General features: G+C 53.7%; 1 protein-coding gene across 3 annotated transcripts in view; it reads left to right on the forward strand.

Moving 5' to 3' along the window:
• PNKD (PNKD metallo-beta-lactamase domain containing) overlaps positions 1-16562 on the forward strand; it is a 65110-nt gene extending 48548 nt beyond the window's left edge. For 2 of the 3 annotated variants that reach the window (XM_079133003.1, XM_079133004.1), the window contains 8 exons: positions 11437-11552; positions 11662-11774; positions 12376-12434; positions 13121-13213; positions 13523-13686; positions 14515-14601; positions 15315-15430; positions 15642-16562. In XM_079133003.1, the coding sequence (XP_078989129.1) occupies positions 11437-11552; positions 11662-11774; positions 12376-12434; positions 13121-13213; positions 13523-13686; positions 14515-14601; positions 15315-15430; positions 15642-15815 (922 nt within the window). In that variant the 3' untranslated portion in view covers positions 15816-16562. Of the gene's footprint in view, positions 1-4785; positions 7640-11436; positions 11553-11661; positions 11775-12375; positions 12435-13120; positions 13214-13522; positions 13687-14514; positions 14602-15314; positions 15431-15641 lie in introns of those variants that run through there. The other variant, XM_079133005.1, reaches the window with a different exon arrangement.
• The last annotated feature ends 203 nt before the right edge of the window (positions 16563-16765 follow it).

A 16765-nucleotide genomic window follows, 5' to 3' on the forward strand; every position in this document is an offset into this window, starting at 1 on the left:
GCTTTCCATCTCTAACAAAGTCCAGGTCCATCCAAAGAATGACTTAGCCAGGCGTGGTGGTGCACGCCTGTAAGCCCAGCAGCTCCCCAGTAGCTCAGGAGGCTGAGGCAGGAGGATCTCAAGTTTGAGACCAACCTGAGCAACTTAGTGAGGCCCCAAGCAATTTAGTGAGAACCGTCTCAAAATTTAAAATAATAATTAAAAAAGGGCTGGGCATGTGACTCAGTGGTAAAACACCCCTGGGTTCAATCCCCAGTACAAAAAGCAAATAACTTAAATGTTCTCAACCTCTTGTTAGAGAAACCTGCCCTGGCTACCCCATGTGTAAACAGCAGTGTCCCTGGCCTTGCCCTCTCCATTATCGCTCCCCTGCTTTCTTCTCCATAGTGCCTGTCCCCACTTGACATGCTATACATTATCTGTTTATGGTTTTTCTCCTCCACCAACCAGAATATGACCACACAAGGGAAGAAGCTTCGCTTCTGTGTCCTAGCTTTCAGAGCATTGCCTGGCTCCTAGTTGGCCCTTGTTCAGTGTTTCTGAATTAACAAATTGGCTTGGCCCAGGTGCCATCTCCTCCATGAAGCCGGCCCAGCCTCCTCAGTCCTGATTCATCTCTGCCTCCATACTGTACCCTGCGACTCTCTTTCCTCTTACAGATTCAGTGCATTGTCTTGCCTGTTCTGGGGTCAGGTCTGGTTCCCACAGGCCTGACCCAGGGAACAGTGTTGAATCAAGAGAGCCTGAGGTCAGGATGAGGAAGAGAGGGGAAGGCCAAAGTCAACCCTAATCCATGCCAAACCAGACCAACCCAGAGGCTCAGCTGGGCCAGTGGCCTAGGAGTTAGGCAAGGAAGCCAGCGCAGGCCTCCCAGCCAGCACAGGGGTCAGTGGAGGGGCCACCAGCTCTTAATGTGCCTCCTGTCAGGTCCAAGAGCCCTCAGCGGCCACTCCTTCCCCTTTTGTGAAAGATGACTGTCCCCTGGAGAGGGCTTTGAGGCCTGGGGAAGAGCTGTCCCAGGACAGCAGGAAACAGCCCTGTGTTGACCTCACATGCATGGTCCTCTCGGGACAGAGAAGCAACACCCCCACCCAGGCAATCTGGCAGCTTCAGAAACCCTCACCCCCTTGAGAAAGCACAAAACAGGCAGCTGCTCTGTTGCTAGGGACCTCTGAGCAGACCCTGGCTCCAACAGACCTGGTGGCCGTCCAGGTCCCTCAGCATGAAGACGGCCATTCCAAGCTCGATGCCATTAAGAGTGTCCTGTTGCACGCCAGGCGTGACAGCGCACGCCTGTAACCCGCGACTCGGGAGGCCGAGGCGCGATGACCCGAAGTTCAGGGCCAGCCTCTGCAACTTAGAGAGCCCTCAGCAACTTAATGAGAACCTGTCTCAGAACAAAAACCAAAAGGACCGCAGATCTCAGCGGTAGATCTCCCCTGGGTTCAATCCACAGGAAGGAAGGAAGAAAAGAAAGTGGAGGGAGGGAGAGAAAGAGAAAGAAAGAAGAGCAAACCTGTCCCTTGTCACATGCAAGGCTTGGGCAAGCTGGGTCCTGGCCAGAAGAACCTCTAACCAGAGGCCTCACCAGCCTGGGCTTGCTTGTTTGGTCAAAGTGGAATCTGGGACCCACTGAGGTCAGGAGCCACTTAGAAAGTACCAGAGGGGATGGGCATGGTTGTGCATGCCTGTAATCCCAGCAGCTCCAGAGACTGAGGCAGGAAGATAGTGAGTTCAAAGCCAGCCTCAGCAACTCACTGAGACCCTGTCTCTAAATAAAATACCAAGAAGTGTGTGTGTGTGGGGGGGGGGGGGGCTGGGGATGAGGTTTAGTGGTTGAGTGCCCCAGGGTTCAATACCAAAAAGTACCCGCACATGGAAGAGAGAGACCCTGGCCAACAGGGGTGTTCCAGGTCATTCTGTTGGGTGCAGGCCTCTTTATGCTCCTCCCTTCCTGGCCTTTGCCAGCCTGAGGCTGAGCCCTGGGCCCAGCTGGGACAGACACTTGAAAGCCTTCAGGCTTCTCTCAGGCCTGCCCAGATGGCAAAAGGGGCTTAGGGAGGAGGGGAAGAAGAAGAGTTCCATTGTGTGTTTTCTAACCACGCCAGAGGGAGGGGTGGGGGGCTCTGACTCACTGTCCCCAGCTGTCCCACACAGAATCCCATGGGGCTGGAGGCTCAGCCCCAGATCCCAGAGAGGCCATGCTTTGGCTCCACGAGGCAAGGACCGGAAGGTGCTCTGTGACCCCACGCTGCAGGGCTGGCTCTCTATCCTGAGCCGTCCTCTTCAGGGAAGGCCACTGGGCAATTGCTGGTCACCCCAGGCCACAGCTCCCTGCCACAGCCCTGCCCTCTCTGCAGGGTGATTTTTCTGTCTCCCACCTGGGGCCCAGAGGACCAATTAGGAAACTGTTTTGTTCTAGTTGAAGTTGATGGTGGGTAGTTCCGGGCAGAACTGCTGAATCAGAATTCAAGAAAGGGGGAAGGACAAGAGAAAGCAGTTTTTTCTTTCAAAACTGGGGATTGACCCCGGAAATGCTCTCCCTCTGAGCTACATTCCCAGCCCTTTATTTTATTTGGATACAGTATGTTGCCCGGCTGGCCTCATACTTGGGGTCCTCCTGCTTCGGCCCCCGGAGTCGCTGGGATGATAGGTGTTCACCACTGTGCAGCTCGGAGAGCCTTCTTGTTTAGCCCACAGCCCAAGCCATTCAGGCGCAGTGGTCAGCACTGTCCTAGATCCCAGCTTTGCCGACCTACCTGGGAACCCATGGCAGAGTGTGCACCCACCTCTGGTTCCCAGGGTGTTAGTGTCACCTTGTGAGTCACATACACTTTAGCGGGGCACTCGATTTAACACAAAGGGAACCTGAGGCTGGGGAGTGAGTGAGTTCCTGCCTCTTGAATCCAGCAACAAAAGAAAAGAAGCTGTGGATGTGGTAATGGCTCAAGAAACCAGAGGCCAGCTGAGCGTGGTGGCGCACGTCTGTAATCCCAGAAACTCAGGAGGCTGAGGCAGAAGTTTCACCAGTTCAAAGCCAGCCTCAGCAATTTAGTGAGGACCTAAGCAACTTAGTGAGACCTATCTCTAAGTAAGTAAAATGTAAAAAGGGCTGGGGATGTGGCTCAGTGGCTAAGTACCCCTGGGTTTAATCCCTGGTACCAAAAAAAAAAAAAAAAAAGGGGGGGGGGTGCCAACCAACCAGGCCAGCCTCGGCAACTTGGCAAGATCCTGTCTCAAAATAAATAAATAGAAATGCCTGGTGCTGTGGTTCAGTGGTTAAGTGCCCTTAAGTTCAATCCCTGGTATGAAGAAGAAGAAAAAGGAAACAGGGACCAAGGGCTAGGATGTGACCCGGTTGGTGGAGCTCTTGCCCACATCTTGCCCTGGGATGAGTCCCCAGCACTGTGGAACTAAAGAGGCATTGCAGCGAGGTCCAGGGGTTGCCGTAGGACACTGGCTTTCCTCTCAGGGGCTCCTTTACCACCATACCTTCTGCACTCGGTGTTGTTCCTTTTTCTCTGTTCTCTTCTCCATTTGGCTCCCAGCAGGACCCGTAGACCCAGCAGCCCAGGATCAGAGTCCCAGAGCCTAGATTCAAGAGGGGCCTTCAGAGTCCTTGGTCAGGGTCTATCTTGGGATCCTGGGGTCCCTGCGCCTCTGTAGCTGTCTGCGGAATGTTGCCTAGTTAACAAGTTAGCCCAGAGCAAGGATTCAGAGTGCTGCTGCCAAATTCTCCCCGTGTCCAGGTCACTGTGACCACCCTGACATAGCATTTTTTCTCAGAAAAGGCCCTCAGAGGAATTGGAGTGGCCTCAAAATAGTTCAGATCCACTCTTCTCATCCTACCCCCTCATTTAGAGTTTGGGGAGGAATTTCGTGCCTGAGTGGACTCCTAGCCAGCTGCCAGGAATGCACCTCTGCCCTGCACTCATTATGTGGCCTTCAGCCAGCCCCGTTCCCCCTCTCTGGGCTCCACTTCTCATCTGCAAAATGGGAGGGACATCGTACCTGCCTCAGTCCTGTTTGAGGGTGACCTGGCTGAGGTCATGGATGGGAACTCAGGGTGTGCTCACACGTGGAGGCAAGGAGGCTGTGGTATGCTAATTGTTATTCAAGGCAAGGCAATGAGCTCCAGAAGGGTTTGGTGCCCTGTGCAGGACAGAAGAAGGACCCGGGACCCCGCTGCAGACTCCCTGTCGGATGCCCTTCCACCATTCACGTTCCCAGCTTCCTCCTTCCCCTTCCTGGCTTGCAGGCCTTGCTGCAGACCACAAGGCAGAGGAAGTTGGGATTTTGTGCCCAGTGACACAACCCCACCCATGCCCTTGGGTCTGGGTGACCTGCTTGGCAGAGCACCCTGCTTGCCCAGATCTGTGGAGGCAGCAGGGAGAGGGAGGGACATGGGAAGCAGGTGGGAGAGGAGGAGAGGGGTGGAGAGGGCTTAAGTTGGGCAAGACGCCCCCGCTGGGCTTCCCGGGATCCACCAGCCCTGTGTTGCTTGGGATCTACTTTTGGGCCCTGTCACACTGCACCACCTGCGTGCCAGGCCCTCTCCCTGGCCCTGCCTAATCACCTGCCAGACTTGCTTGAGTGCCACTGGCTGTGCCCTGCCAGTTCTGGGAGCTCCAGCAGGGATGAGGAGCCCTGAGAAGCCACAGGAGGAGGTGGGAGTCTGCCCACCCTGGGCCAGGCACTGGCCAGGCACCTGGGCAGGAGCCATAGACCTAAGCCTCTGCCTCCAGGACCAGTGGGGGCGGGGGAAGGCGGCCTCATCAAGGGCTGCATCTCTGTGGGGAAGGTATGAGCTGACCCTGAAACTGGTTAGGGTTCCAGGAAGTGGAGAAGGCCCTGAGGGAGGGAGACCTGCCAGAGACGGGCAGGGAGCAAAGAGGGTGGTTTTGAAATTTTAATGAGTTAGTTCATCATTCAAAAAAGGCTAGATACTAGAGCAGTCCTCTGTCCCATCCCCCAGTTTAAGAAATAAAACCTCATAGGTAGGGAAGGCCTGTACCCGCAACCCCGTCCCCAGGCCCTCCTGGCCCTGAGGAGCACTACCAGGTTGGACATTGACCAGCCTCTGCTGCCCTGCTTATTTTGCTACCTACATCTGTGTCCCAAAAATGATAGCTATGATGGTTTTTGCATGTGTTGGCATTCTTAATAAATGTCATCAGGCTGTCTTCTCGGCAGTACATCTTTTAGCTTAATGGTATGTGTTGAGCCTTGAGCATGTGGAGACCCGTTGTGCTAGATGTTTGTTTTGCTGGCTGTGTAGGTTTCCAGCCTGAGTATGTCATGCTTGTTTATACATTTGCCGTGCTGATGGGCAATTAGGAGGTTTCTACCATCCCACTCTGAGGAGTACAGGGTTCTCATTAGATGGAACAGGAGACACAAATCTCAGGGCTCACAGCTCCTTCTCCTCCTCCTCCTCCTCCAGCACCTACTCTGGTCCTGAGTCCCTCCATCTCTCCGACCTGGATGATTCAGCATCTCCAACCTCCGGTCACTCTTGCTGCCTGCAGAAGCAGCAAGCCAGGGAGAGCTCAGAAGGGGAACTCAGACCATGTGCTTCTCTGCTTAAAACCTGGCAGTAATTTCCCACCCATGGCCTGACCTCTGACCACCTCTCAGATCTCTGCTCCAACACTCTGTCCCTTCAGCCCTGCTGAGAGACTGAGGTCTTCCAGAAACTCATAGAACATACTATATACTCCTTCCTGCGCAGACCTTGGTCTCACACTGCCCAGCACAGTGCCCACGGCAGGCTCTATCTCTCAGTGTCACGTCTGAGAGAAAAGGTCTTCCCTGTCCACCCTGCCCACGGTCAGGCCTCTTCCCTTGGGTTCCTCTCATCCATCCCCAGCCTGAAATAACTAGTAGTTTGCTGACTTATCCATTTTCGGGTTTAGAGTCTGTTGGCCCCTTCTTTCCCTACTGCACAAGCTCCCTGAGGCAGGGCCCGTAGATCTTGTTTTCTGCTGTCCACCCTGCGTCCCAGTGCAATAAATATTTGCTGAATAAAATAAGCAAATGAGAGGGAACTTGCTTCCCCAGCCCCTTAGGGCATGGTCCCTGCGCATGGTCTTGCCCTTTATTAGACAACAGAACCAAAGTGCGCATGGAAGTATCCAGTAAGGAAAGAAAGGACATTTCTCAGTTCCTCCCAGCAGAGGACCATGTGCTGGCAGCTGTGTGGCGCCTAGCTGAATTGGGGAAGGAAGTGGCAGTTGCTCAACCCCTCCCCCACCCGGTCGACTGGGGCTTTGCATGTGTCATCTTGCTTTATGCCACTTAGTCTTCGCAGTCTGGAGTGTGGCCTTGTCATTCTGTGGATGAGGAACCTTATCTATGAGACCCAGGGCTTGCCCAGGGCACAGAACTGGTGCAGGAAAAAAAATGAAGACAGAATAGGCCTGAACATGGTGTAAGGTGGTGCTGGGTACAGAGGAAAGAGGGCTTATTTCATTTTACTTTTTAACTTCATTTTGAAACTATTTCAGAATTGCTAAAATAGCACAAAGAATTCCTGTATAGCCCTTGCCCTGCTCCTCAAATATTCACATCTTTCATAATCACAGTACAGTTATCAAAACCACCAAGTTAACATCAACACCAGACTATGAACTACTCTCAGAACTTATTCACATTCTGCCAACCGAGTCCCTAATGTTTTTTTTTTTCTGGTCTAGAATCCAATCCAGGGTCCTGAGTAGCATTTAGTCTCCCAGTTTCCTCCCATCTGGGACAGTCTTTCCATCAGTCTGTCATGATGTTGACATGTCTGTCTGAGGTTTTCTCATGAATAAATTATGGCTATGTATTTTTGGCATGAGTACCACAGAAGTGAAGTCATGCCCTCCTTAGTATCATATTGAGAAGCAAATGACACCTATATATTGTTACTGCGGTTTTTTGTTTTTTTTTTTTTTCTTTTGGCAGGGCGGGGGATGGAACCCAGGGCCTCACCCATGATGGGCAAACACTCTCCCCCTGAGCTACACCCCAGCCCTGAGATTGGCTTCGATCACTGCTTTCGGGTGGAGCGGCCAGGTTTCCAGGCCGCTGACTAATTAGAATCTTGTGAAGGAGGTCCTCTGAGGCTGTGCAAATCTGCTCCTTCTCCTGTGCTTGGCTGACTTGCCCCTGGGCCCAGGTGTTAGACTGCACTCCTGCATGTTGGAACTCTCAGGGTTGTTTGTATCTTAAGATGAGGGCAAGCCAAGAGAAGCCGAAATGGTCAGGGAAGGCTTCTTGGAGAGGGGTCTGGACCCAGGGCAGGTCTAGAGCAGCAGGGGGAAAGGACCAGTCCAGGAGAAGGCAGGCAGGCAGGGACGCCAAGCCCCCGGTGCCCTCCACGGTTGCCCCAGCTCCCCCACCTGTAGGGTTCTGAACCACTCAGGCAGCCGGCGCAGGCCAGCCTGAGCCCACACTTCCTCCGGCTCAGGAAAGAGTGGGTTGGCTGAGGGACCTCCAGGGACAGTTCACAACCCCCTTAATTTCCCACTCCAAAAGAATGGATGCCGGAGGGCAGCAAGCCTCCTGCTTCAGTCACCAGCTCTGCAGCACAGACACACTGCCAAGCCCAAGGAAACTGTTGAGGAATGAGGAAGAAGGTCACCCTCTCCTCTGGATGGTAAAATGTCTCTTTTTGTCTGACACCGTGTCTCCCCCTCACTGTGTCTCCTACAGTCTGCTGTAGTCTACCTCTCCAAGAGTATTCAAATGATCAGATGGTCACTTTGGAACAGTTTGCAACCTTAATGTGTCTTTTTTTTTTTTTTTTTTTTTTCCTTAATATGTCTAAGTTTCTATCTTCCTCTCCACCCTGCGTCTTTTGCTGTAGTAGGGATTGAAACCAGGTGGTACGGAGTAGTCTACCACTGAGTTGCATCCCCCTTAGCCCTTTATTTTATTTTGAGACAGTGTTTCACTAAGTTGCCCAAGCTGGCCTCCAAATTGCAATCCTCCTGCCTCAGCCTCCCAAGTTGCTGAGGTTACAGGCATGTGCTATCCCTCCTGGCTTTATTTTTCATTTATTTTCAAGTAGTAATTTTTATGCTGGTTGATTAAAAAAAGAAAGTAAAACCAACCTAAATATTTAACAATAAAGTTTTGCTTTTTAATTCTTGTTTGGGGAAGATAATCTTATTTCTGAACCACAGGATTCTTTTAGAGTCTCCCGCTTACTCTGGTTTTTTGTGTATCTCCAAAAGCATGTCATGTTCACTTCCAAATAAGAAAATACTTCCAGATGTGGTGGTACACGCCTGCAATCCCAGAGATAAAGGAGACTGAGGTAGGAGAATCACAAGTTCAAGGCCAGCTTGGGCAACTTAGGGAGACCCTGTCTCAAAATTTTAAAAAGGGCAGGGATGGTACTGGATAAGTAATTCAGTGGTAGAGTGCCCCTGGGTTCTGTCCCTGGTACCACAAAACAACAACAACAAAAATACAAACAAACAAAAACTATTAAGGATCCACTGGTATTTTCACTGAAAGCCACTCTCAATGACTTAGTGTCCTTTCAATGTAAATGTACACATATATTTTCTCATTTTTCTAAAAAAATAGCTCTCTGAACTATTTATAGTTAATTTCTGCCATCTGTTTTCTGTTGTGCCAACTCAGCTATTTCAGCAGCACAGCACAGAAAGAACGAGCCTGTCCCCAGCAGCTGCAGGAGGGGCTGGTTGCACTTCCCCTTGGTTTCTTCTGCTCCTGAGTCCCCACCGACTCTCACAGTTTACCCCTAACTTCTTGATGTGTCACCTCCTCAGAGAGACCCAACTTTCCTTGTCTGCTGTGTCTAATGTGGCAGTTCCTTGGTGGTCACTTTCCGTCCTTTTCCCTGGTTTTAGTTTGTCATCTTATTTACTGTTTCTCCTGCCAGAATTTAAGCTTCAAGTGGGCGGTGACTTTGCCCTGCGCACTGTGTGCACAAGGTCTGCCTGGCCAATAGCCAGGACTCAATAAATATGGCTGAAGACACCGAAGCACAGCGGCTGAAACCTATTTGGAAGTAAAGCCAAAATAGAGGACCTGTGAAAAAGGACATAATGACCCATAAAAGATGAGGAAGTCCCCTCAGCTTGCCAGTTACCACCCAAGTGCAGGCAGAGAGGACACTGATTAAACCAGCTGAATCATTCCCAAATTGTCGTGGAGACCTGCTTGCTTCTGCCAAACTGCAGACGAATCAGCTAGCTCTTCTCTGAGGGGCCTGAAGAGAGGCTCCCGCCTCAGTTGCCCCCACAACACACACACTGGAAATCTTGGAGAAGTTTAGGGTCTGTCCTCCATCCTGGCTCCACTTTTCTGCCTCAGACTTAAATAGTCAGGGTACCTTCCTGTTTTGTGACTGCTTTGACATACAGCCCCAAGCACTGACTGCCCCTCACTCCATCCCCACCCCAACTTCAGTTTCCTTTCCCTGAAAGGGCTGGCTACATAATTTGTAAGCCTAGGGTAAAGTGAAATATTGACCCTCTTGTTTAAAAAGCAGAGCAAAAAATAAAATAAAAAGCAGAGCAAAAGTGCCATTAAAGGTACTAAAACATAGAGCCAGGCATGGTGACACCCACCGTAGTTCAGAAGGCTGAGGCAGGAGGATCCCAAATTCAAGGCCAGCCTCCACAATTTAGGGCCCACTTGTCTCAAAATAAAAAAGTTTTAAAATGAGCTGGAGTGTAGCTCAGTGATAAAGTGTCCCTGGGTTCAATCTCCAGTACTGCAGAAATCAGTCAATCACAAGTCAAAAGCATGATCATAAAAGAAAGGAAACACTTCCATTTTTAAACTTTTTTTTTTTTTTTTTGTAGAGCTGGGGATTGAACCCAAGGCCTTGTGTTTGCAAGCTATATCCCCAGCCCTTTAAACATATTTTTAGATGTTGATAGGCCTTTATTTTATTCATTTATTTATATGCAGTGCTGAGGATCGAACCCAGGGCCTCACACATGCCAGGCAAGCGCTCTACCACTCAGCCCCAGCCCAACACTTCCATTTTTTAGCATTTTTTTCCTTCAACCAGCACTATCAGCTTACTGAAAAGGAAGGGAGAACTGAAAGAAAAAGGGCATATTGGCTATCTCATCTTTCCCTCCCCTTCTCTATCATCATCTGCAGCATAAATGGACTGATGAATCAGGAAGTCACAAAGTAGAAAAGGGTGCAGGAAGGTTCTTTGATCAGTGCTTGGCACACTGTTCTCAGTGCATTTGAAGCAAATCCTAGTTTCACTGAAAGCTTGACCTCTGGGGTCAGCCAACATCCCCAGCCCTGGGTCATAGATGTGCACTCACCTTGTGACCACCCTTAGTCTTGTTGAATTCCCATGCATAGGCATCCCCCAGAATTCTGTGTTCATTGGCATCTCTCATACCGTGTATGTGTGGACAGTGTGGAATGGAGCCTACACCTACTGTGTTCCTCTTCTGCTCATGTGCATGTTTCATTGTCGCCCCAGACTCTACTCACAGGACACAAGTTCAAAGATAAAATTATTAAGAATTTCAAGATGGATCAAGTGCAGTGCCACAAGTCTGTAATCCCAGCAGCTGGGGAGGTGGAGGCAGGAGGATCATGAATTCAAAGCCAGCCTCAGCAATTTATTGAGGCCCTAAGCAACTTAGCAAGACCCTCTCTAAATAAAATATAAGAAGGGATGGGGATATGGCTCAGTGGTTAAGTGCCCCTGGGTTCAATCTCTGGTACCAAAAATTAAAAGAATTTCAAAATGGTGACAGCAGAGCATTAAATTGAGTGCCTGCCCGTTTTAGAATGGGCCCCAGGTGACTGCAAAGGCCTCACCTGTGAAGCCATCTCTGCATCTTGACATCCTGTGTTTGGAAGATGGCAGTCACAGTCCCCTCTGTTGCTTTTGCTGCCTTTGCACACTGTAGCCCAGGATGGCCTGGAATGTGAGGGGTGGGGCAATCAGATAGAATTTTCTAGTTTCCCCAAACAAGCCCTGCCTGCTGCCTCTGGGCCTCCGTGTTTCCTCTATCCCAGTGCTTCTCAACGTTGTTGCTGGACCAACAGGTGCAGCAGCAGCACCTGGAAGTTTCTGGGTCTCAGCCCAGACTTTCTGAATGTGGCAACTCGGGGGACGGGGACGGGGCTCTGCTCCTAACAGGCCCTGGGAGGTCGTGGCGCCGGCCAGACCCCTGCTTGGCCTCCTCAAGGCAGCCTCCTAAGTCCTCTCCGCCATCTTCATCAGGCGGCTCAGCTCTAGACTGAACCCAGCCGCCTCCCTGGCAGACCGCAAGCTCCTGCGTGTCCATCTCCTTCCCCATCTGGCCCTGAGTGCAGAGCAGGGCAGACAGCAAGCCCACAGTGCATGCTGGGGAAGCAGAGCTGTGGAGCTGCTGGCCGGATGACGGGATCCTGGGGAACTGGGGTCAGGGCTGACCCCAACCATCCACCCTCCAGGTACAGCCTGTACACCCGCACCTGGCTCGGGTACCTCTTCTACAGACAGCAGCTGCGCAGGGCTCGGAACCGCTACCCCAAGGGCCACTCCAAAACCCAGCCCCGCCTCTTCAACGGTGAGCTCTGGCTGCCCCTGGCCAGCACCCTCCCAGGCACACTCCCCTTCAGCTCCCCCGCACTGCAGGGCTCCCCACCCACAGCCCACCTCCTGTCTCTGTCCCCCAGGAGTGAAGGTGCTTCCCATCCCCGTCCTCTCAGACAACTACAGCTACCTCATCATAGACACCCAGGCCCGGCTGGCTGTGGCTGTGGACCCTTCAGACCCTCGGGCTGTGCAGGTGAGGGGACAGCAGGGAGCAGGGGCACTTGCGGTCACCCTTGGGGGTTGGCTTCTTTCCTTGCTAGAGAGGGGTGACCCTGGCCCTCTGCCCATGGTGTGTGTCCCCTCCATGTGCATGTGTTGCGCAGGCATGAGCGCAGACCTCTCCAAGCAGCATGGGAGGGGCAAGTGCCCTGGCAGGCCTGGAAGGAGGGGGCAGACCGGTGCTGGCCCAGCACTCACCTCCTGCCCGCCCCTCCTCCCTCTGGACCCTGGACCCTCTGCCCTGTCCTCAGTACCTGGGGCCTCGCTCCCTTTCCCTCTTATTCTTTATGTTTCCGTGTGTGTGTGTGTGTGTGTGTGTGTGTGTGTGTGTGTGTGTGTGGCCCCCCCCCCCCCAGAGCCTCCCTGTCCTTCCCCTCCCCAGGTCCCACCCTCCGCCCCCTTCCATGGGCCCCAGGCTGGGATCACTCTTCCTCCCCCACCCCCTTCTCAGCCCTCCCATTCTCTCCCCTCCCCTCCCCTCCTCTCCTTTCCTCTCCCCCCTCCTCTCCCCCAGCACCTGAGCCCTCCTCTCTCAGCTTGTCTCCCTCTGTGTCTCAATGCCTCCTCTTCCCCAGGCTTCCATTGAAAAGGAGGAAGTTACCTTGGTTGCCATTCTCTGCACCCACAAGCACTGGTAAGGGGCTGGGATGGGGGCAGCTTTGGGGGCAGACACTCTTCCCTGGCCCACCCTTGCCCCAGCATGACGGGTGTGTGCCAGCACTGGGCACAGAGAGGACTACCAGAGCTGGTGGCAGGAAGTCAGCATGGGTGGTGACCCACCTGTCATGGAACCACCCAGCACAGCAGGGCTGGAGTTAAGGGGCTGGTCTCCCACCACCACTTTACCCACCACCTTACCAGGCTTCTGAAGCCCCTAAGTAAGGCAGGGCATCCGCTCACCCTTCACTCTGTGGCCATGAGGTAGGTGCCCACTGTGTACTGTGTGGTCTCCACCATCAAAGCACATGAGTCTAGTAGGGGGATACCCTGCCTAAAGTTAGGAACAGTTAGTTAAATGTTCCTAACCAACAGTTAGGAACATTTAAGTGGCAGGTGGCACAGGATACAGGGATGGGGGGCACTAGGCAGGCTGTGACCAGATCTGCTTGTGAGAATTACTGGAGCTGAGAGGGTCCAGAAGGATCAGTCAGCATCGGCCAGGTTGAGCTCTTTGGGGGGTGGAGTGCCAGGCAGTGGGGTGGGGGTGACATTCTGCACAGGGAAACAGCTTGAACAAAGGCCTGGAGATGCTTTCGATGAAAAGGAGACCCAGGGACAGTTGCTGCTTGAAGCCCTCTGCCCATCTCTACTGTCCTGCAGGGACCACAGTGGAGGGAACCGTGACCTCAGCCGACGGCACCGGGACTGCCGGGTGTACGGGAGCCCTCAGGATGGCATCCCCTACCTCACCCAGTAAGTCCCTGGCCCAGGGCTTGGAGGGCCTGTCAGTTAAGTATTCTAAGGCATTGGCGAGATCTTTGTTGACATCCTTCCTGGTTCTTAGACCCAAGCCCAGGTGAGGATTGGCACTGCCTGCCCTCCAGCTAACCCAGCCATGGTCCCCAAAAGAGGAAGGGGGAAGGTTTGGATCTGAGACCCTGGGCACTAGGTGCTTTCTCCCTGTCCTAGAAGCCCACTCCCTGCAAATCGCCCCGGCCCTTGGACCTGGGTGGGAGGAGGGATCAGCTCTAGTTCCCTCTCTCCCCATTGCTTTGCCCCCAGCCCCTTGTGTCATCAAGATGTGGTCAGTGTGGGACGGCTCCAGATCCGGGCCCTGGCCACACCTGGCCACACACAGGGTCATCTGGTCTACCTGCTGGATGGGGAGCCCTACAAGGGACCCTCCTGCCTCTTCTCAGGGGACCTGCTCTTCCTCTCTGGCTGTGGTGAGTGCCCCAGAACAGGGGAGGATGGAGGGGGTGGGGCAGAGACGGGGCGACTGCCATCCATGTCACACAGGAAAGCACTGGTCACAACACAGATGTCGTTTGTCTCTGTCACCCAATTTGTTTGTTTGTTTGTTCTTGGCACTGGTCCTGTGGGCATCTTGCCCCTGAGCTCTATCCCCAGCCCATTTTATTTTGAGTCAGGGCCTCCCTGCATTGCCTTGCTGGCCTTGAGCTTACCACCTCCCGCTTCAGCCTCCCTAGTTGCTAGGGCTACATGCAGTCACTGCTGCACCCCATTGTTTAGTGTGTCCTCAAGACTTTCCACGGGGGGGTGACAGAAGGAGGAGATCCTGCACCTGTGTGAAGACCTCAAGGGGCACTTCTTGCCACTGAGTGGGGCCCGGCTCTCCGAAGTGACTGGAAGGACTAGGTTGTGGAAAGTTGAGGACCCCTAAATGAGAGGAAGATCCTTGGGCAGGCGATAATCCCAAGTCCCAGGCTGCACAGAGTCCCACAGGGCAGCCAGGCAAGGAAGTGTCCCATGGAAAAGAGCAGCCCTCCAGCTCCCCAGCTTGGGCCTTGGGAGGTCACCCTGAAGGTTCTGCAGTCCCCTCCCTCCAGATGCCACTGTCTGCATGGAGCCTGGCCTTGGTCAGGGGTGAGGGACAGGCCCAGTCCTCAGTGGGAAGGAGGGAATTAAACTCCTAGAGGTGGGTGGGAGAGCACGGTTGAAGGGCTGGTGTCTAGCCAGAGCTGGCCAAGCTGGTCCCCACCCCTCTCCAAGTACCTTACACTCTGTCATCCTGTGCCTCTGACCCCACCCAGGAAGGACCTTTGAGGGTACCGCAGAGACCATGCTGAGCTCGCTGGACACTGTGCTGGGGCTGGGGGACGACACCCTCTTGTGGCCTGGTGAGGCACCTTTCCTCCTTCTCTTTAGCCCCATGCTGGGCCCAGGGGCGACAGGGTTCCACTTGCAGGGGTGGGCAGGCTCGGCCTTCCTTCTCCAGGAACACAGTCCTGGCTCTGTAACACTTCTGCTTCTTATGCCGCCATCCCCACCAGCCAGCCCATGGTCCAGGAGCCCTGCAGGACCCAGAGCCTTCCCTGGAAATTTCTAATTGTTCATAGCCAGAGCCCAGAACGGAACAGCTTTTGCTTATCTGAAAAGTTAGTAAATGCATTCTGCATTGCCCTGTATTTGTATTAAAAATTCGCAAATATTAATTCTCAGAACATAAATTCATTTATTTGATAAATACATAATGTGCATCTGACAGGAACCAAGCTCTCTTCTGGGACCACAATGGTGACATCTGTGCCCTATAGCATTATTGTTTTCTCTACTTGCCAAACTGGAAAACTCTGGCTCAGTGACTGAGGTTACATGCTGGGCAGTGGCAGAGTCGGAGATAGCATGGTGTCCTCCTGGCTCCAAGCCTGAGCCTCTGCCTCTTTATTCCCTACCAACTTCTGCCCACATCCGGAGAAGCAGCCCTGGGTGGGTGGGTTTTCCTGGAAGCCCCACCTTCTTCCCCCCGGTCGTTGGACAACCCTAGGCCTGGGGCCAAGGAGGACTCTTTCTGGCCACACCACTGATCTGCCTGTCTCATGGCCTCTGCTAGGTCATGAGTATGCAGAGGAGAACCTGGGCTTCGCTGGCGTGGTGGAGCCGGAGAACCTGGCGCGCGAGAGGAAGATGCAGTGGGTGCAGAGACAGCGGATGGAGCGCAGGAGCACGGTGCGGGGCTCAGGAGCCCTGGGGACTGCGCGGTCACTCAGCCCATCCAGAGCCTGAGGCTACTGAGATCCGGCCTGCAGGTCCCTCCGGGCTCTGGCCCATTCACATCAGAAGTCCTGGACCCCAGGAGGGGTGGGGCAGGGGCAGGCTTCCTTTGTTGGGTCCCTTTTCCAGCCTCTGTCCACCCAGCCTGCTGCCTCTCGCCCTACAGTGCCCGTCCACCCTGGGAGAAGAGCGCTCCTACAACCCATTCCTGAGGACCCACTGCCTGGCGCTGCAGGAGGCTCTGGGGCCAGGCCCAGGCCCCACAGGGGACGATGGCTGCTCCCGGGCCCAGCTCCTGGAGGAGCTCCGAAGGCTAAAGGACACACACAAGAGCAAGTGATGCCCCAGTCCACCCCAGCCAGCCTGCCCCTGAAGTGGGGAGGCCACCCATCGCCTATCCCTTGCTGTCCTTCACATGGCTACCACCACCACCACAACCTCCACGGGCCCACAGTGGGCATCCTCCCCGCCCCCACTGGTCAGGGGAGGGGAGGGGCAATGTAATGAGATCAAGAATGGTCAAAGGCTGGGAGACCCCACAGAGTGAGGCTGGGTCATCAAGGGTGAGAGGAAAGGAGGGACATTGGGACATCTCCAGACCCTGCTTACTGGAAGGGTCCCCTCTCCTTCCTGCACTCCTGGGCCAGCAGAGAAGATGTGGAGCTACTGTCAGCCCCTCCCCCAGGAGGCCTCACTCACTGTAGCCCCAGACAGGGAAGCAGGAACTATGACCAGGTTAGGTCCATCTTCTGCCTTTCTCCCATCAAGGGTTGAGGGACAGACTCTTTCCAGCAAATGGCATAAGGTATGGTGCCTTAGGAAAGTGGTCACTGGCCAGGCTACCTGCTCTGGGTTACTGAGCCTCTGCCCCTCCCCCCAGCCTCCTCCCCCATCCTACCTTGCCAGGGCCTTTGCAGGCACAGCCATTCCTAAGAACCCCAGGGGCTGGAAGTCTGGCTCTAATTTCAGCCTCAGTGGACCCCTGCAGCCTGGAGGCAGGAGAGTCCTGGTTGCCAAGGAAACCTCAGCCTCAGGCTGAGGGGACCCCAGATGCTGAGATGCAGAGCCTGACAACCTGCTGGGCCTGCCTGCTGGCCTCTGCCCCTGCAGTGGGCCCCAAGGGCTTCCAGGGGAGAGAAAGCCACAGTCTGTCTCTGACATAGCTTCCTTCTTTTGGCCCTTACTCTTAGGAATTTCTGTCTGCCTTCTTCTTTCTAACTTAATCTCTCCTGCTTCATCCTCCACCCCTTGCCTCTATGAGTCAGTAAGGATTTCTTTTTTGGCCCTGAC

The sequence above is a fragment of the Sciurus vulgaris genome (assembly GCF_902686455.1).
Source record: "Sciurus vulgaris genome assembly, chromosome: 3".
NCBI lineage: Eukaryota > Metazoa > Chordata > Mammalia > Rodentia > Sciuridae > Sciurus > Sciurus vulgaris.